This window comes from Microtus pennsylvanicus, chromosome 13 (genome assembly GCF_037038515.1).
Source record: "Microtus pennsylvanicus isolate mMicPen1 chromosome 13, mMicPen1.hap1, whole genome shotgun sequence".
Taxonomy (NCBI): domain Eukaryota; kingdom Metazoa; phylum Chordata; class Mammalia; order Rodentia; family Cricetidae; genus Microtus; species Microtus pennsylvanicus.
The window spans coordinates 74721593-74739697 of NC_134591.1; the positions used below are offsets into that span (position 1 = coordinate 74721593).

Consider the following 18105-nt stretch of genomic DNA (forward strand, 5'->3'; position numbering starts at 1 on the left):
CTGATGATCTTAACTCAACTTCAATCACGCAAGGTTCTGTACAACTTTAAACCCAGCACTTGAGAGGCAGAGGCAATCTCTCTGAATTCATGGCCAGCCTGGTCTACAAAGCGAGTTCCAGAACTGCCAGGGCTGACATCCTGTAATCAAACAACAATAACAAAAAGTTTTTTTCTCTGCTTATTGATTCATGGTCCCATTATAAAGACTAGGATGTTCTCAGTCTTGTAGGGAACATTCTGCTTCCCTTGTCTCGTTCAAATTAGAATTGTGAACCATCACTTCACTCTTAATTTGAGATTTCGTGCTTTTTGTTGTTGTCGTCTTCCATCAGTTTCTGGAGACCTCAGGTCGGATGTGCTAAAGCTCTAGAAGTAACCAACCATCACATTGAACTAGTGAGTTTCCTGACTGTGGCATGCAAATTATCATCTCCATCCCATAGTCCTGTCTTTCCCAGTGCTATACTGTTGCAGACCACGCCAATGATACTGAAGCTTTACTGCCTCTATTGAGTGTTTCTTTCCCACCCTGTCCAGCTCTGGAGCACAGAGTACAAGCTTGCAGCCCTCTTGTTTCCTTCCCTGAAACATCAGTACAGCGATAACTGGCAATCAAAGTCAGTAACTAACTAATGGTGCCCATTTCACAGATGCTCTCAGTTGTTTCAGGAAGAGTCAGCTAGGTGAATGGAGACTCAGAAGATTGGGACCTCTTAGAGGTCATGGAGTACCACCTTTGTTTCCTGTTGACTGCTTCTCAGTGGGAATGGATTCACCTGCACTGTGGTTGGAATTGGACAGGGTATTTGAGAAAGAGCATGCTTTTGACAGTCATCCCAGACAGAAGGATGACTTTAAAACCAACAGACAGTGAGGAAAACGTGAAGACTGAGGCCTCCACCATCACCTGTCAGGAGTGTTCATCATGAGCTAGTGTGGCCATGACATAATTACAGAAAATAGCAATAAATGATTCGGACGTGAACCTACTTGAGAAATTCCTGTCAGGTGGAGGATCCCTGCCTGGCAGAGCAGGAGCACCACTGACTCTGAATACTCTGGATCGCTTTCCTCTGTAATTTACCTTTGATATCTCCCCCATTAACATGCATTTTAATGTTATATGTACATGTAATCTCATGATTACATCTCAAATTAATGGGCACACATGTATTTCTGGATGGTCAAAAGGATGACACCTCTCTACTATATTCTCCACATTATGGTGAGAAACTTGAAAGTATGTTCCTATCATTAGCCTTACTGACAGAGCAAGTTGACCAGACATGCGTCCTTCTGGACAGATCTAAGATCTAAGCCCTTCAAAGGATTTATCTTTTCTTTTTTTTCGTCAGTGTTTCTCTGTAGCTTTGAGGCCTGTACTGGAACTAGCTCTTGTAGACCAGGCTGGCCTCAAAGTCACAAAGATCCGCCTGCTTCTGCCTCTTGAGTGTAGGATTAAAGGCATGTGCCACCATCACCCAACTGGATTTATTTTTTATATTTATTTATTTATTTATTATTTATTTTTTGTTTTTCAAGACAGGGTTGCTCTGTGGCTTTAGGAGGCTGTCCTGGAACAAGCTCTTCTCGATCAGGTTGGCCTAAAACTCACAGAGATCTGCTTTCCTCTGCCTCTTGAGTGCTGGGAATAAAGGTTTGCATCACCATCACCTGGCTTCCTTCAAAAGATTTATGATGAATAAGAGCAATATTGCATGTGTCTGTCCTTATTCTATCATAGTCTTCAAAGAGACCAGTAACACCTAATTAACTAACCATTTCCAGAAATTATTAATCACACTTAAGAACTGTAAAATAGTGCACATGGTTTTTGTATTTTTTGTAGATCTGTCAACAGTTTGGTTTTTCCCTTTAAAAGACAGCCAGGGACTCTTCACAGTTAACAGGTGTGGTTATCTACTAACTAGGTGATAAGTTTTGCTACATCTCTTCAAAGAATGCCTGTGTCCCTGGGAATTTTGTTTGTAGTATTTCTTTAATGTTAAGTTATAATTAATTGCTAGTGAATGGGTATGTATGTATTATATGCTTGGGAATATCTAACTGCAGAAGACATAGATTGAGATGAAATAGATAGAGAAGAAGAAAGAACGTAGAGAAATTAGAACAAGAATGAATTGGAGCAGAGATTTGTAATAGAGAATTGGAATTAGAAATGAGACAGAGAATAAGAGGAAAGAAATTGCAAAAGATTAGAAAGGAAAAAATAAAGATCACATAAATGGAAAGACCACATGAGAGAAGATTCTTTTTCTACAGCCATCAGACTTTTTTGTTTTTATGTTTATTGTGTCTGCTCTTCTTGAAAACAAAGTGAACGTCTTCAAGTGTGCTCTCATTCAAAATTGCTTTATTGAAAATGATTGGAAATCATAATGCTAAGGACAGTGGGGGAAGTAATATTCACCTTGTGTTTCTGCCCAAGCAAGGGAAAGACAAATCACAGCAGAACACTGCTAATCCACTAAGTCCAATGCCACTCCATGGTTCAGTCAACCGGATATTTCACAGAGCAGATATGCTCCCGATTCTCATGTGAGGTGGACAACCAGAAGATGGATTCCTTCCAGCAACAGAGCACTGGGAGACCCTCCTCACCCAGTCCCCTTTGCTCTTTGGAATTTCTTTTCATTTTAACCCCTTCCTTGTATCTATGGTTGGTCATACCATGAAAGTGCCGGGATGGATTCCCCTCAATTTTCAGATCTCTTTTGATGCACTAGGGCAGGGCTGTACTGTTGACAGATCACGTGCATCCAGTTCTCTGTGTCAATGTTTATTCTTCAAATATGAACAACGAGTAAAGCAATCTTCTTTCCCAAGTACACCCAAAAATGCTTGAATCCAGGTTTTGTGTCTCTAATGAGTCCTTTGAGTCCAGGCTTTCATTTCTCAGAGCCCAGCAGTGATCCCTCCTCATTCATTGCCAACATGAACATAGTGTGGTCTCCATGTTATAGACAGAGAAGTCCCGACAATCTAGACATCTTTTACTCACAAAGCAGACCTCTTTCGGCTGTCTTATAGCCCTCAGAGTTTCCATGAGCTCACTGCAGTGTTGGTTAAACCTGTCTGGATGGACATCACCAAATTCATCATAGACCTCGTCAGGGGCGGGGTATAGCTCCCGGGTGAGCAGAGTCAGTTTTGCAGTGTGCTGCAGCAGCTTCCTAATGCTGGCCACAGACAGGAAGTTCTTCAGAAAATTGACCTCAATGAGCTGGGTGCACTGGCTCAGGGCAGGCAAGAGGGCACTAATCTGGAAATCCATGATCATACAACCCTTCAATTGTAATGTCTGCAGAGTAGCTGTCAGTCTTTCTAGCAGGCTTCCTAAAAGTAGATGGTCTAAATTTAGAAAGGTGACGCCACTCAGATCCAGATGTTTGAGCATGTGGATGCTGGGACACTGGGACAGATAACTCATGTCTGCATTTGATAGCAAGCATCGAGTGATTGAAAGGGTCTCCAAGGGACTCTCCATGCACCTACAGAGAGACAAAGGAGTTTATCTCAGGAAAGTCTAATAACGGATAAGAAAGGATGATACTTCAATGTGGCTGAGGCTAGTTAGGCCGAAGTTCATTTTGAGAGCATCATGAAGATCAAGACCAGGGTACTCCCTGATGCAGAGTTAACAACACATGCAAAATAACTGTGACAGTTTCTGTCCCCAAATTTGTTCCGTCTGCACAGTCTAGCACAGAATCATCTAAGCTGACAGTTGTTACCTGCAGGAGACCAGGAAGGACCAAAAAGGGTGCACTTATAACCATCCCTGGGTGTTGGGCCTCATGAGGCCTGTGTGTGAGGCCCAGCGTAATTCCCTGAGAAGTAAGCTTTGTGAACTTAACTAGTCTTTGTTGAGGCCCATTGTAATTCCCTGAGACTAATTTGAGTTGGCATGAGGCCTGGTGTAACTTCCTGAGCCTAGCTAGAGTTTGGATTCATGTCTCTATCTAGCCGACCTAAACCCTCCTCTGCCCAGCAATGTCTCCTCAACTGTGGCAGAATATTATTGGCACTTATTCCTTACTCTGCCTCAACCAATCCCAAGCTGCTCCAGCTCATCACCATCCTATATGGTTCTGCCTGATACCATTAAATGAGATCCTGCTCTGACAGACTCCCAATTCAGTGGGTGTGTTTCTCCGGCATGGTCAAGTAGGGAGAGAAGCTGGGCCATTCAATACTCACAATCCCTCTGAGCCCCAGGGAGGGTCTAGTAGTTCCAGCTCTCTCTGAATCACCATGCCCCTGCTCTTTCTGCCAGAGAACCAGGCAGCTGGGTGTGACAATAACGGTCTCAATGAGCCCACTTTTGTATCACAGCCTCTGTCCTGCTCACAGGCCTTCCCTGTTGTCTTATTCACTCCCAATCATTCCCCATTGCCCTACCTCTGTTCAAAAAACACTTGACATCGGGAATGTGTGTATGTGTGTGTAAGAGAGATAGAGATAAAGGGAGAGAGAGAGAGAGAGAAAGAGAGAGAGACAGAGATTTAAACTGTTAACAGTACTGAGGAGAGAGCTGACAAGGGCCAGCATGTGGCTTAAGACCTCATACACTTTGTGGATCTGTTTTTGCTTCAACTGCTTCCCTAGCAAAGGCAGTTCCTAGACCGTGAATGCTAGAGCAGCAGAAAGACTACGAAATCAATTATCCTAAGGACATTGCACTCCTGCAGTCAGGAGTGGAGGGGAAGCCACAGGTGGACACTGGTGTGTCATGGAACACTGCAAGACTTTTCCCTGGCCTGTGGAGCAAGAACTCTATCCTTCCTCACCTGAGTACTTGATCCAGTCGTTCATTCAGGAAGCAGACATCATTCAGTTTGAGATGCTGGATCTTTTTGAGTTCTGGGATCTGGGAAATGATCTCTGTAATACACTGATTGACCTTCGTGCGGTTTCCAAACCACTCAAAAGGTACGGAGATTCTATTGATAAGAATTTTCTGAAGGTTTTTCATCTGGTTCAGGCCAGGGGCTATCTTCACAAGGGTTCTCAGGTTCCAAGGTGCACTCACTTTGAATTCCTCAATAGAGCTTGGCTCAAATACCTGCAGCAGCATTAGGGGGTTGTAGAGAGGGGTGACCCCAAACTCCAGCTTTGGGCAAATCACCTGCACCACTTGTTTTCTCAGCTTGGCCCAGAGATAGAAGTATTTTAGGTATTTACTGAGATGTCTGGTCTTGAGGGAAAGGTTCATCCACACAGTCACAACCTGTTTTCCCCCTCGTCTGGGACTATAATCCACTGGTTGGGTCTCACTGATGACATCTGGAGAGCAGACACCATCCTCCGTTCCAACCCAAAAGTTCCAGAAGTTATGTTGGGCATCCCGCAAATCTAGCACTTGGAGTTTGCAACTCCTGTTGGTCAAACGAGAAGGAGATTCAAATGACAATTTGAGTATCAATTATTCTTTACGTTGACCCCACTCCTCCACTTCCCTGAAATCTATTCCTTCAACCCAGCGTGTTTTCATTTCTATTGACTGACAGAGAGGGAGGAGGAGGGCCATTGTGTATTGACCTCATCTCTTCTCCGTCTGCTCTGCGCACCACTGCCCTTTTGCGCTTATCCACTTCTCTAAGCTCTGATTCCACTTGAATCCCATTCTGAAGTCTGTGGTCACTTCCCTCCCCCCAGAGCCTTCCTTTCCATGGTACCTTGGTCTCACTTACCCAGGTTGATCCTTCTTGTTAATCACCAAATCCAGGCCCCACAGCACAGCCTTCAAGGTCTTCAGGTTGGGAGTCTTCATCAGGGCTCCTACAGGAAGGCATGGGAAGGGCCAGGCTGCCACCAAGGCCCTTATGATGTTTGTCTGGTTGCCCTTGAAGGCGTCTATGAACAGTGGTGGGAAGAATGCCTTGGGCATCTGCTTCAGGGAAGCATTGGCCAAGGCTTCATTCTTTAGCAGACTTTTTCTGGCCAGCCTCTCGAGTGTGGGTGGGGAGCTCATCCTGACCTGAAGTAGGCAGATGCTGTGGAAAGAAGCAGAGGAATAAAGCCTTTCAGAAAAAACACCTTTAGCAAGTCAGTTTTTGTCCTTCATCGTGTAAACTATGCAGGGCCAGAGCCACTCACCTGAACAGTTTGGAAACCTTAGATTTCCTATTTTCTGCTATCTGTCTTTCTCATAGCCATAGTCCCCTCAAAGGCCTCCTGGAGATGAGCACACATTTGAACTAATGATCCTGGTTATCCTGCCCAATGCTACTCCCCTGAATCATACTACACTACAGTAGGCCACAAGAAAGAGGAAAATCAAATGTGAACCAGACACTTTTGCAGGGAAACATCTCACGATCCTCAAGTGCAATGTTCGAGGTCCCTCACACAAGCTATTTTTTTGAATTTAGCCATGGAACTTGTTGGGAGCATCTGTGAAATGCATTCAGTTCCTATTATTCCAAAAAGCTTTAGAACCTGAAACCAAGCTGAGCACTTGCAGGCAATGACCTAAATTTTCTCTCAACTAAAAACCACCCTGGGTGACATGAGGTTGACAGAGGGAGTACCAATTCTAATTGGTCTTAATTAAAAAGAAAAAAACAGAGTTAGATATTAGGGGGTGAAAGCTGAAAGATCAGAGAAGTAGAGCAGTCAACCATAAATTCTTACCTCTAGGAACTCCTCAGACCAAACAGGGTCTCAACAACTCCTCAGACTGAAAGCCTGGAGCTCCTGTTTCCTCCCACCTTATATTCTTCTCCCCAGCCAATCATATCCCTTCCTGACTCCACCTCCCTAATGTTGGGATTAAAGGTGTGTGACTCATAAATACTGGAATTAAAGGTGTGAGACACTAACACCTGCCTCTGTTGCTCTTTGAGACTGGATCAGTCTCGAGTAGCTCAGGCTGGCCTTGAACTCACAGAGATCCATCTATCTTTTCCTACCAAATGCTGGAGTTAAGGTGTGTGCCACACTGCCTTGCTAATATAGCTAACTAGTGTCTCAGCTTCACACTTGGATCCTCAGTTAAGCTGTATTTGCTAGATCACAAACAAAATATAATCACATTGAATTACATATTTCTAACTAAGACTGGAGTAGTTGTGCAGTGTTTGCTCTTGTTCCCTAGTCTTTGAATTTTGTAACATCAGCACTCTAGTAAGGCCTCTACAATTGCGATCCAGATCTCAGAATTTGTAACACTTCACTTCAATGTTGTTCTAGGCTAGCCTGGGCAACATCAGACTTTCAGTTTCAAACAAGCCCCAGCAAACAAAACAAAACAAATACAAAAGCAAAAATCCTAACAGGAAATGAGAGACTGCTGTTCCCGGGTATGACTGTGTACTGTTGGGGCAGAATGGCTTACATAATATACTTTATGTATAATTGTGCTCTTGATGAAGGTATTATTATTATTATTTTTTTTTTAGTTTTTCGAGACAGGGTTTCTCTGTAGCCTTGGAGCCCGTCCTGGCACTAGCTCTTGTAGACCAGGCTGGCCTAGAACTCACAGAGATCCGCCTGCCTCTGCCTCAAGAGTGCTGGGATTAAAGGTGTGTGCCACCACCACCCGGCTTGAAGGTATTATGTTTATATAGCTCATTTGAAAATGTAATGTAAAAATTAAAAATATAGTTTAATAGAGAGATGCCGGACTTTGGTGGTGCACGTTTTTAATCCAAGCACTTGGGAGGCAGAGGCAGGCAAATCTTTGTGAGTTCGAGGCCAGCCTGCTCTACAAGAGCTAGATCCAGGATAGGCTCCAAAGCTACAGAGAAAAACAGAAACAAAAACAAAACAAAAAGCCCCCAAACCAAAAGAAACAGAATTCCCCACAAACTAAAAAGAACACAAGTATCTGAAGCACAGACAAGGCTAGACTGGGCTGCATAGACGGTGGAGCTGAGACACCTACCTGAGTCAGCACTGGTGAGAGGCCTCCAAATCCAGGCGTTGTGTCTTCAGGTTTCTGAGACTCTGAGGGCTTCTCTGGCTGCTCTGACTCTTTATAAACCTTTGCACTGAACCCGCCCCTCTGTAGTCACGCCCACCCAGACTAAGTCTCTAGTCGGATTCCACAATTGAGTGTAATCTTAATCCATCTGGGATTTGTTGATGTAGGATCAGATCTAAACACAGGAAAAAACTTAGACTATGACTATGATTAACTTATTCATTGAAGCCAGCATATTTGACCTTAAATTTGTATCAATAAACCGAGATCCATACCAATGCAAGTTATTCGTATCTATATCACAGGATCTGATAGTTTCACACTTTAGGGGATCTCATATAAAATATGGCATAGAATGTCTTCATCGATATTGTTTGGTTGTAGGGTTTGGGACCAATACACAAGTGCTCTGAGACCGAGCCACATTCCCGGGTCATCTATCTGAGTTTGTTTAATTTCATGTAGATATAATTTCTCTTCATGCAGGAATCTTTAGCCTGGAACTGGGAACTTCTATGCTCAGGACCTTAATTTGAGTTCCCAGGTGTGACTTTTTCGTGCTACCTGTATTTTTCTTTAAATTTCACTCTCAGACAATGCCAAGTGAAATAGTCAAGGCTGATACAATCACATTCCTAAAGATTAGTTCTCGAATCAACTCAGACATGGGGCTTGTGTTCAGAAAACTAATAGCAGATCCCAGGACAATTCATAAGCCAGAGTTAAGAGGAAATCATAATTCAAACACCTGGGAATCTGTGTTCTGTGAAACAAAAGTGCGAGGAATTAGAAAGGGATTGAATTACAGAGCAGACTCTAACTTGAATTCTAAAATGGGCCTAGGAATCTGTACAGAGCCAGAGTGATCTGAGTTTAAGAACAGTCTTGCCTAGTTTAGACTCTCTCAAATAAACTCCAGGAATTCCCATTATGTTGGTCCAAATCTTTGTTCCCAACACTCTGGATTAAAAACTTTGCCCTCCTTTAATGTGGTCTCAGTTAATTCTCTTTCCTTTATGGAGAACAGATTGATGTGAATGCAACCTCTAGACATCTCAGGCCATTTCAGATTGTTCCCATTGGGACACAAGCTCTCATATAAATTACTCAGACTGGCCTTGAGCTCACTCTGAATACCACACAGATGTTGACTTTGTCCCTCATTTCCCATCCCCCTGAGTAATAGCTACTTTCAATGAACCACGAGAAATAGTATGCTCCCAGACCATAGCACTATTGACTACTATGGAGTACGGTTCAGGCCATAAAATTAGCCTGTGCAGAACACAGAAATCAAAAATATAACAAGTGCTGGTTTTCACCAGAATTTCAGTTTATTCTCTGGCAGGAGATCTGAACACACCCTATGGCAGGAGGGTTACTGAAGCCCAGCTGTGCTTTCCACGCATCATGGCAATCATTCCATAAGGGCCAAAGCTGGTACACACTTGAAAATGAAGAGACTAATAAATTAAAGCACATTTAATAAACAAATTCTTAGTGTTGTGAGGTGACTTGGGGAATGGGTTTTTACCTTCTACAGAGTCTCAGTTCACTCTCTCTCCTGAAAGGAGATCTAATTAACTAGACAAACCCAATTCACACCAACACACCCAGGAAGGAGGATTGCCCAGAATTACAGGTCAGCACAGGGTGTATAACGAGTTCCAGATAGGCCTCAGCTGTATGGAAGAAATTATGAGGAAAAATTTAAAAACTAATAATACAAGGTAACAAGGAAGCCCAGAGCTCAGAGTTTGTTGAGAAATTTCATGGATGGCCATGGGATCCTCACGGTAATCTCAGGTTTTATGCATTCCCACATGGAGATCTGACACACTCAAACTACAAGTGTAAAATATCAAAAAGGGTGGCTGCTCCATTGTCCAGTCTGGTGGCAGCTTGGGGCTGAGAGGGGGGACTACAAGGGTTATGTGTGAGGGAAAAGGGGATATAAGGATCAGAATGACTAGAGAGGACATTCTGAGCCTTGGAGCCTGGAGTGACTACCTGTCCCTGCAGGGATTAGAACACCTGCTACCAGTGTTGAAATCAAGTAAGTCACTCACTGTAGTGATATTTTATGTATGTTCTATAAGTAAAGTTTACCTGATGATCAGAGGTAAAAATAAGTCACTAGAGGCCAGGCAGTGGTGTCAAACATCTTTAATCCCAGGATTTGGGAGACAGAGGCAGCTGGATCTCTGTGAATTCAAGGCCACCCTTGGCTACACAAGAACAATGCAAAAACAGTTACACTTGGTCATGGCTCACACCTTTAATCCCAATACTAGGGAGTCAGTCACAAGCCTTTAATCCCAGCTCTAGAGATAAACATAAGGTGCGAGGAAAGCAACTCGCTCTCTTTTGGTCTGAGGATTTCTTCAAGGTAAGAGCTCTGAATTTCACAACACTGACTCGACACTACTTGGAAATACAGCTCTTCTCTGGCCTTGTCATGGAAATGATTCCATCAAAAGCAGAACTAGTATAGCCGTGAAAATAAAGGAAGGAGCAAAAAAAAAAAAAAGGAAGAGAGGACACACGAAATAAAAAGAGAGAGAAGGAATTGGAGGAATAAAAGAAACAGTTAAAGAGTTCATTTGAAGTGACTATCACAGGCTATAAACACAAGCTATAAACACAGCATCTTCATCTCCACACAGAACCCAAAGCACCAAATGTCAGGCACAGGTGAAATCATCCAGGGACACAATGTGCTGCTGTTTCCAATGTAGTCAGCGCATTGTAGGTGTTAGGGAGGGACAGGTTAAACTTTGGCCATTTAAACTACTGCCAATCGGGAGAGAATGGAGGAGGAGAGCAGAGAGAGCCTTCCTCTCTAGGTCTTCAGGGACCTTCCTTCCCTGCCTCTGTAGGCCCCTACTTGGCTTGTCAGCACCAACATGATTCCTTGAAGAGAGGTACCCGTAACAAACAGAATATACACATTTGATTTCAAGACATTGACTCAATACCACTCGGCAATACAGTTGTTTTTTGGCCTATCATGAAAATGCTTTCATCAAAAGCAGAATGAAAATAGCTATGGAAATAAAGGAAGGAACAAAGAAAAAAAGAGAGGAGACCTGAATACAGTAAGAGAGATGGGATGGGATGAATGAAAGAACGAATGAAGGAGGGAAAAAAGGGAAGAAGGATGGAAAAAGAAAGGAAGATTTAGTGTTTGTGGGATAACTCTGGGAATGGGTCCTCATCTTCAGCAGTATCTTAGTTCATTCTTTCCTGCATGGAGATCTAATCAAACTGAAAATGGTCTGTTCCTTAACTTCTACTAGGCTGGAGGATTGTTGATCAACTCAGGCACAAAATGAGTTCAGATAGACCTTAGAAAGTTATTGAGCCTTTTATGGAAGAAACTCGATAACAATAATATACATAAGGCAATGTATTAGAGCTTGGAGTTTGTGGAGAAGTATTCTAGAGGGGTTTGGGATGTGACTACAGTCTCAGATTTTGTAAATTCCCACATCTGATCTACTCAAGATGCAGATGCTGACGTCCAAGTGGAATTGGATGGAAAGATGTTCAGTCATCCAGAGAGGGGCAGGCTTTAGCGGAAAGGTGGGGCTATAAAGGGAAAGTGTGAGGGGAAAGGGGATGTGGGGGTTAGATTGGCCAGGCAAGACTCTGGGAGACTTGGAGCCCGGAATGACTGCTTGGAACTTTGACCTGTAACACATGTTCCGTGTGTCCGGATTATGTAAGCGATTCCCCCCAACAGGACACAGTCATACCCGGGATCAGCAGTCTCTCATTTCCTGTTAGGATTTTTGCTTTTGTATTTGTTTTGCTTTGTTTGCTGGGGCTCTTTTGAAACTGAAAGTCTGATGTTGCCCAGGCTAGCCTAGAACAACATTGAAGTGAAGTGTTACAAATTCTGAGATCTGGATCGCAATTGTAGAGGCCTTACTAGAGTGCTGATGTTACAAAATTCAAAGACTAGGGAACAAGAGCAAACACTGCACAACTACTCCAGTCTTAGTTAGAAATATGTAATTCAATGTGATTATATTTTGTTTGTGATCTAGCAAATACAGCTTAACTGAGGATCCAAGTGTGAAGCTGAGACACTAGTTAGTTATATTAGCAAGGCAGTGTGGCACACACCTTAACTCCAGCATTTGGTAGGAAAAGATAGATGGATCTCTGTGAGTTCAAGGCCAGCCTGAGCTACTCGAGACTGATCCAGTCTCAAAGAGCAATGGAGGCAGGTGTTAGTGTCTCACACCTTTAATTCCAGTATTTATGAGTCACACACCTTTAATCCCAACATTAGGGAGGTGGAGTCAGGAAGGGATATGATTGGCTGGGGAGAGGAATATAAGGCGGGAGGAAACAGGAGCTCAAGGCATTCAGTCTGAGGAGTTGTTGAGACCCTGTTTGGTCTGAGGAGTTCCTAGAGGTAAGAATTTATGGTTGACTGCTCTACTTCTCTGATCTTTCAGCTTTCACCCCCTAATATCTAACTCTGTTTTTTTCTTTTTAATTAAGACCAATTAGAATTGGTACTCCCTCTGTCAACCTCATGTCGCCCAGGGTGGTGTTTAGTTGAGAGAAAATTTAGGCCTTTGCCTGCAAGTGCTCAGCTTGGTTTCAGGTTCTAAAGCTTTTTGGAATAATAGGAACTGAATCCATTTCACAGATGCTCCCAACAAGTTCCATGGCTAAATTCAAAAAATAGCTTGTGTGAGGGACCTTGAACATTGAACTTGAGGATCGTGAGATATTTTCCTGCAAAAGTGTCTGGTTCACATTTGATTTTCCTCTTTCTTGTGGCCTACTGTAGTGTAGTATGATTCAGGGGAGTAGCATTGGGCAGGATCATTAGTTCAAATGTGTGCTCATCTCCAGGAGGCCTTTGAGGGGACTATGGCTATGAGAAAGACAGATAGCAGAAAATAGGAAATCTAAGGTTTCCAAACTGTTCAGGTGAGTGGCTCTGGCCCTGCATAGTTTACACGATGAAGGACAAAAACTGACTTGCTAAAGGTGTTTTTTCTGAAAGGCTTTATTCCTCTGCTTCTTTCCACAGCATCTGCCTACTTGCACGTCAGGATGAGCTCCCCACCCACACTCGAGAGGCTGGCCAGAAAAAGTCTGCTAAAGAATGAAGCCTTGGCCAATGCTTCCCTGAAGCAGATGCCCAAGGCATTCTTCCCACCACTGTTCATAGACGCCTTCAAGGGCAACCAGACAAACATCATAAGGGCCTTGGTGGCAGCCTGGCCCTTCCCATGCCTTCCTGTAGGAGCCCTGATGAAGACTCCCAACCTGAAGACCTTGAAGGCTGTGCTGTGGGGCCTGGATTTGGTGATTAACAAGAAGGATCAACCTGGGTAAGTGAGACCAAGGTACCATGGAAAGGAAGGCTCTGGGGGGAGGGAAGTGACCACAGACTTCAGAATGGGATTCAAGTGGAATCAGAGCTTAGAGAAGTGGATAAGCGCAAAAGGGCAGTGGTGCGCAGAGCAGACGGAGAAGAGATGAGGTCAATACACAATGGCCCTCCTCCTCCCTCTCTGTCAGTCAATAGAAATGAAAACACGCTGGGTTGAAGGAATAGATTTCAGGGAAGTGGAGGAGTGGGGTCAAAGTAAAGAATAAATTGATACTCAAATTGTCATTTGAATCTCCTTCTCGTTTGACCAACAGGAGTTGCAAACTCCAAGTGCTAGATTTGCGGGATGCCCAACATAACTTCTGGAACTTTTGGGTTGGAATGGAGGATGGTGTCTGCTCTCCAGATGTCATCGGTGAGACCCGACCAGTGGTTTATAGTCGCAGACGAGGGGGAAACCAGGTTGTGACTGTGTGGATGAACCTTTCCCTCAAGACCAGACATCTCAGTAAATGCCTAAAATACTTCTATCTCTGGGCCAAGCTGAGAAAACAAGTGGTGCAGGTGATTTGCCCAAAGCTGGAGTTTGGGGTCACCCCTCTCTACAACCCCCTAATGCTGCTCCAGGTATTTGAGCCAAGCTCTATTGAGGAATTCAAAGTGAGTGCACCTTGGAACCTGAGAACCCTTGTGAAGATAGCCCCTGGCCTGAACCAGATGAAAAACCTTCAGAAAATTCTTCTCAATGGAATCTCCGTACCTTTTGAGTGGTTTGGAAAATGCAAGGTGGTCCATCAGTGTATTACAGAGATCATTTCCCAGATCCCAGAACTCAAAAAGATCCAGCATCTCAAACTGAATGATGTCTGCTTCCTGAATGAACGACTGGATCAAGTACTCAGGTGAGGAAGGATAGAGTTCTTGCTCCACAGGCCAGGGAAAAGTCTTGCAGTGTTCCATGACACACCAGTGTCCACCTGTGGCTTCCCCTCCACTCCTGACTGCAGGAGTGCAATGTCCTTAGGATAATTGATTTCATAGTCTTTCTGCTGCTCTAGCATTCACGGTCTAGGAACTGCCTTTGCTAGGGAAGCAGTTGAAGCAAAAACAGATCCACAAAGTGTAGGAGGTCTTAAGCCACATGCTGGCCCTTGTCAGCTCTCTCCTGAGTACTTATAACAATTTAAATCTCTGTCTCTGTCTCTGTCTCTCTCTCTTTCTCTCTCTCTCCCTTTATCTCTAATCTCTATCTCTCTTACACACACATACACACATTCCCGATGTCAAGTGTTTTTTGAACAGAGGTAGGGCAATGGGGAATGATTGGGAGTGAATAAGACAACAGGGAAGGCCTGTGAGCAGGACAGAGGCTGTGCTACAAAAGTGGGGCTCATTGAGACCGTTATGGGCACACCCAGCTGCCTGGTTCTCTGGCAGAAAGAGCAGGGGCATGGTGATTCAAACAGAGCTGGAACTACTAGACTCTCCCTGGGTCTCAGTGGGATGGTGAGTATTGAATGGCCCAGCTTCTCTCCCTACTTGACCATGCCGGAGAAACACACCCACTGAATTGGGAGTCTGTCAGAGCAGGATCTCATTTAATGGTATCAGGCAGAACCATATAGGATGGTGATGAGCTGGAGCAGCTTGGGATTGGTTGAGGCAGAGTAAGGAATAAGTGCCAATAATATTCTGCCACAGTTGAGGAGACATTGCTGGGCAGAGGAGGGTTTAGGTCGGCTAGATAGAGACATGAATCCAAACTCTAGCTAGGCTCAGGAAGTTACACCAGGCCTCATGCCAACTCAAATTAGTCTCAGGGAATTACACTGGGTCTCAACAAAGACTAGTTAAGTTCACAAAGTTACGCTGGGCCTCACACACAGGCCTCATGAGGCCCAACACCCAGGAATGGTTATAAGTGCACCCTTTTTGGTCCTTCTTGGTCTCCTGCAGGTAACAACTGTCAGCTTAGATGATTCTGTGCTAGACTGTGCAGACGGAACAGATTTGGGGGCAGAAACTGTCACAGTTATTTTGCATGTGTTGTTAACTCTGCATCAGGGAGTACCCTGGTCTTGATCTTCATGATGCTCTCAAAATGAACTTCGGCCTAACTAGCCTCAGCCACATTGAAGTATCATCCTTTCTTATCCGTTATTAGACTTTACTGAGATAAACTCCTTTGTCTCTCTGTAGGTGCATGGAGAGTCCCTTGGAGACCCTTTCAATCACTCGATGCTTGCTATCAAATGCAGACATGAGTTATCTGTCCCAGTGTCCCAGCATCCACATGCTCAAACATCTGGACTTGAGTGGTGTAACCTTTTTAAATTTAGACAATCTACTTCTAAGAAGCCTGCTAGAGAGACTGACAGCTACTCTGCAGATATTAATACTGAAGGATTGTATGATCATGGATTTCCAGATTAGTGCCCTCTTGCCTGCCCTGAGCCAGTGCACCCAGCTCATTGAGGTCAATTTTCTGAAGAACTTCCTGTCTGTGGCCAGCATTAGGAAGCTGCTGCAGCACACTGCAAAACTGACTCTGCTCACCCGGGAGCTATACCCCGCCCCTGACGAGGTCTATGATGAATTTGGTGATGTCCATCCAGACAGGTTTAACCAACACTGCAGTGAGCTCATGGAAACTCTGAGGGCTATAAGACAGCCGAAAGAGGTCTGCTTTGTGAGTAAAAGATGTCTAGATTGTCGGGACTTCTCTGTCTATAACATGGAGACCACACTATGTTCATGTTGGCAATGAATGAGGAGGGATCACTGCTGGGCTCTGAGAAATGAAAGCCTGGACTCAAAGGACTCATTAGAGACACAAAACCTGGATTCAAGCATTTTTGTGTGTACTTGGGAAAGAAGATTGCTTTACTCGTTGTTCATATTTGAAGAATAAACATTGACACAGAGAACTGGATGCACGTGATCTGTCAACAGTACAGCCCTGCCCTAGTGCATCAAAAGAGATCTGAAAATTGAGGGGAATCCATCCCGGCACTTTCATGGTATGACCAACCATAGGGACAAGGAAGGGGTTAAAATGAAAAGAAATTCCAAAGAGCAAAGGGGACTGGGTGAGGAGGGTCTCCCAGTGCTCTGTTGCTGGAAGGAATCCATCTTCTGGTTGTCCACCTCACATGAGAATTGGGAGCATATCTGCTCTGTGAAATATCCGGTTGACTGAACCATGGAGTGGCATTGGACTTAGTGGATTAGCAGTGTTCTGCTGTGATTTGTCTTTCCCTTGCTTGGGCAGAAACACAAGGTGAATATTACTTCCCCCACTGTCCTTAGCATTATGATTTCCAATCATTTTCAATAAAGCAATTTTGAATGAGAGCACACTTGAAGACGTTCACTTTGTTTTCAAGAAGAGCAGACACAATAAACATAAAAACAAAAAAGTCTGATGGCTGTAGAAAAAGAATCTTCTCTCATGTGGTCTTTCCATTTATGTGATCTTTATTTTTTCCTTCCTAATCTTTTGCAATTTCTTTCCTCTTATTCTCTGTCTCATTTCTAATTCCAATTCTCTATTACAAATCTCTGCTCCAATTCATTCTTGTTCTAATTTCTCTACGTTCTTTCTTCTTCTCTATCTATTTCATCTCAATCTATGTCTTCTGCAGTTAGATATTCCCAAGCATATAATACATACTTACCCATTCACTAGCAATTAATTATAACTTAACATTAAAGAAATACTACAAACAAAATTCCCAGGGACACAGGCATTCTTTGAAGAGATGTAGCAAAACTTATCACCTAGTTTGGAGATAACCACACCTGTTAACTGTGAAGAGTCCCTGGCTGTCTTTTAGAGAGAGAAAACTAAACTGTTGACAGATCTACAAAAAAGACAAAAACGCTGTGCACTATTTTACAGTTCTTAAGTGTGATTAATAATTTCTGGAAATGGTTAGTTAATTAGGTGTTACTGGTCTCTTTGAAGACTATGATATAATAAGGACACACACATGCAATATTGCTCTTATTCATCATAAATCCTTTGAAGGAAGTCAGGTGATGGTGATGCAAACCTTTATTCCCAGCACTCAAGAGGCAGAGGAAAGCAGATCTCTGTGAGTTTTAGGCCAACCTGGTTGACAAGAGCTTGTTCCAGAACAGCCTCCTAAAGCCACAGAGCAACCCTGTCTTGAAAAACCAAAAATAAATAAAAAATAAATAAATAAATAAATAAAAATAAATCCAGCTGGGTTGTAGTGGCACATGCCTTTAATCCTACACTCAAGAGGCAGAAGCAGGCGGATCTTTGTGAGTTCGAGGCCAGCCTGGTCTACAGGAGCTAGTTCCATTACCAGTCCCAAAGCTACAAAGAAACACTGACACAAAAAAAAAAAGAAAAAAAGAGATAAATCCTTTGAAGGGCTTAGATCTTAGATCTGTCCAGAAGGACGCATGTCTGGCCAACTTGCTCTGTCAGTAAGGCTAATGATAGGCAAACACTTCCGAGTTTCTCACCATAATGTGGAGAATATAGTAGAGAGAAGAGTCATCCTTTTGACCACCCAGAAATACATGTGTGCCCATTAATTTGAGATGTAATCATGAGATTACATGTACATATAACATTAAAATGCATGTTAATGGGGGAGATATCAAAGGTAAATTACAGAGGAAAGCGATCCAGAGTATTCAGAGTCAGTGGTGCTCCTGGCTCTGCCAGGCAGGGATCCTCCACCTGACAGGAATTTCTCAAGTAGGTTGACGTCCGAATCATTTATTGCTATTTTCTGTAATTATGTCATGGCCACAAT

At 43.5% G+C, this 18105-nt stretch overlaps 2 protein-coding genes across 2 annotated transcripts; one reads left to right on the forward strand and one right to left on the reverse strand.

Moving 5' to 3' along the window:
* Window positions 1-2946: 2946 nt before the first annotated feature.
* LOC142833348 (PRAME family member 12-like) lies at window positions 2947-5997 on the reverse strand. Its single transcript, XM_075944631.1, has 3 exons — window positions 5717-5997; window positions 4814-5401; window positions 2947-3514 (listed from the first exon to the last, which is right to left on the reverse strand). The coding sequence occupies exons 1-3, from the start codon at window positions 5995-5997 to the stop codon at window positions 2947-2949; spliced, it is 1437 nt and encodes a 478-aa protein (XP_075800746.1).
* Window positions 5998-13029: 7032 nt separating this feature from the next.
* Window positions 13030-16079, forward strand: LOC142833349 (PRAME family member 12-like). The gene is made up of 3 exons (XM_075944632.1): window positions 13030-13310; window positions 13627-14214; window positions 15512-16079. The coding sequence occupies exons 1-3, from the start codon at window positions 13030-13032 to the stop codon at window positions 16077-16079; spliced, it is 1437 nt and encodes a 478-aa protein (XP_075800747.1).
* The last annotated feature ends 2026 nt before the right edge of the window (window positions 16080-18105 follow it).

Bases quoted from the DNA above. Each gene is read 5' to 3' on its own strand.
- LOC142833348 (XM_075944631.1), bottom strand. From the start codon at position 5,997: ATGAGCTCCCCACCCACACTCGAGAGGCTGGCCAGAAAAAGTCTGCTA. The intron at 5,402-5,716 runs GTAAGTGAGACC...TTTGACCAACAG, and splicing joins AACAAGAAGGATCAACCTGG to GAGTTGCAAACTCCAAGTGC. The intron at 3,515-4,813 runs GTGAGGAAGGAT...GTCTCTCTGTAG, and splicing joins CGACTGGATCAAGTACTCAG to GTGCATGGAGAGTCCCTTGG.
- LOC142833349 (XM_075944632.1), top strand. From the start codon at position 13,030: ATGAGCTCCCCACCCACACTCGAGAGGCTGGCCAGAAAAAGTCTGCTA. The intron at 13,311-13,626 runs GTAAGTGAGACC...TTTGACCAACAG, and splicing joins AACAAGAAGGATCAACCTGG to GAGTTGCAAACTCCAAGTGC. The intron at 14,215-15,511 runs GTGAGGAAGGAT...GTCTCTCTGTAG, and splicing joins CGACTGGATCAAGTACTCAG to GTGCATGGAGAGTCCCTTGG.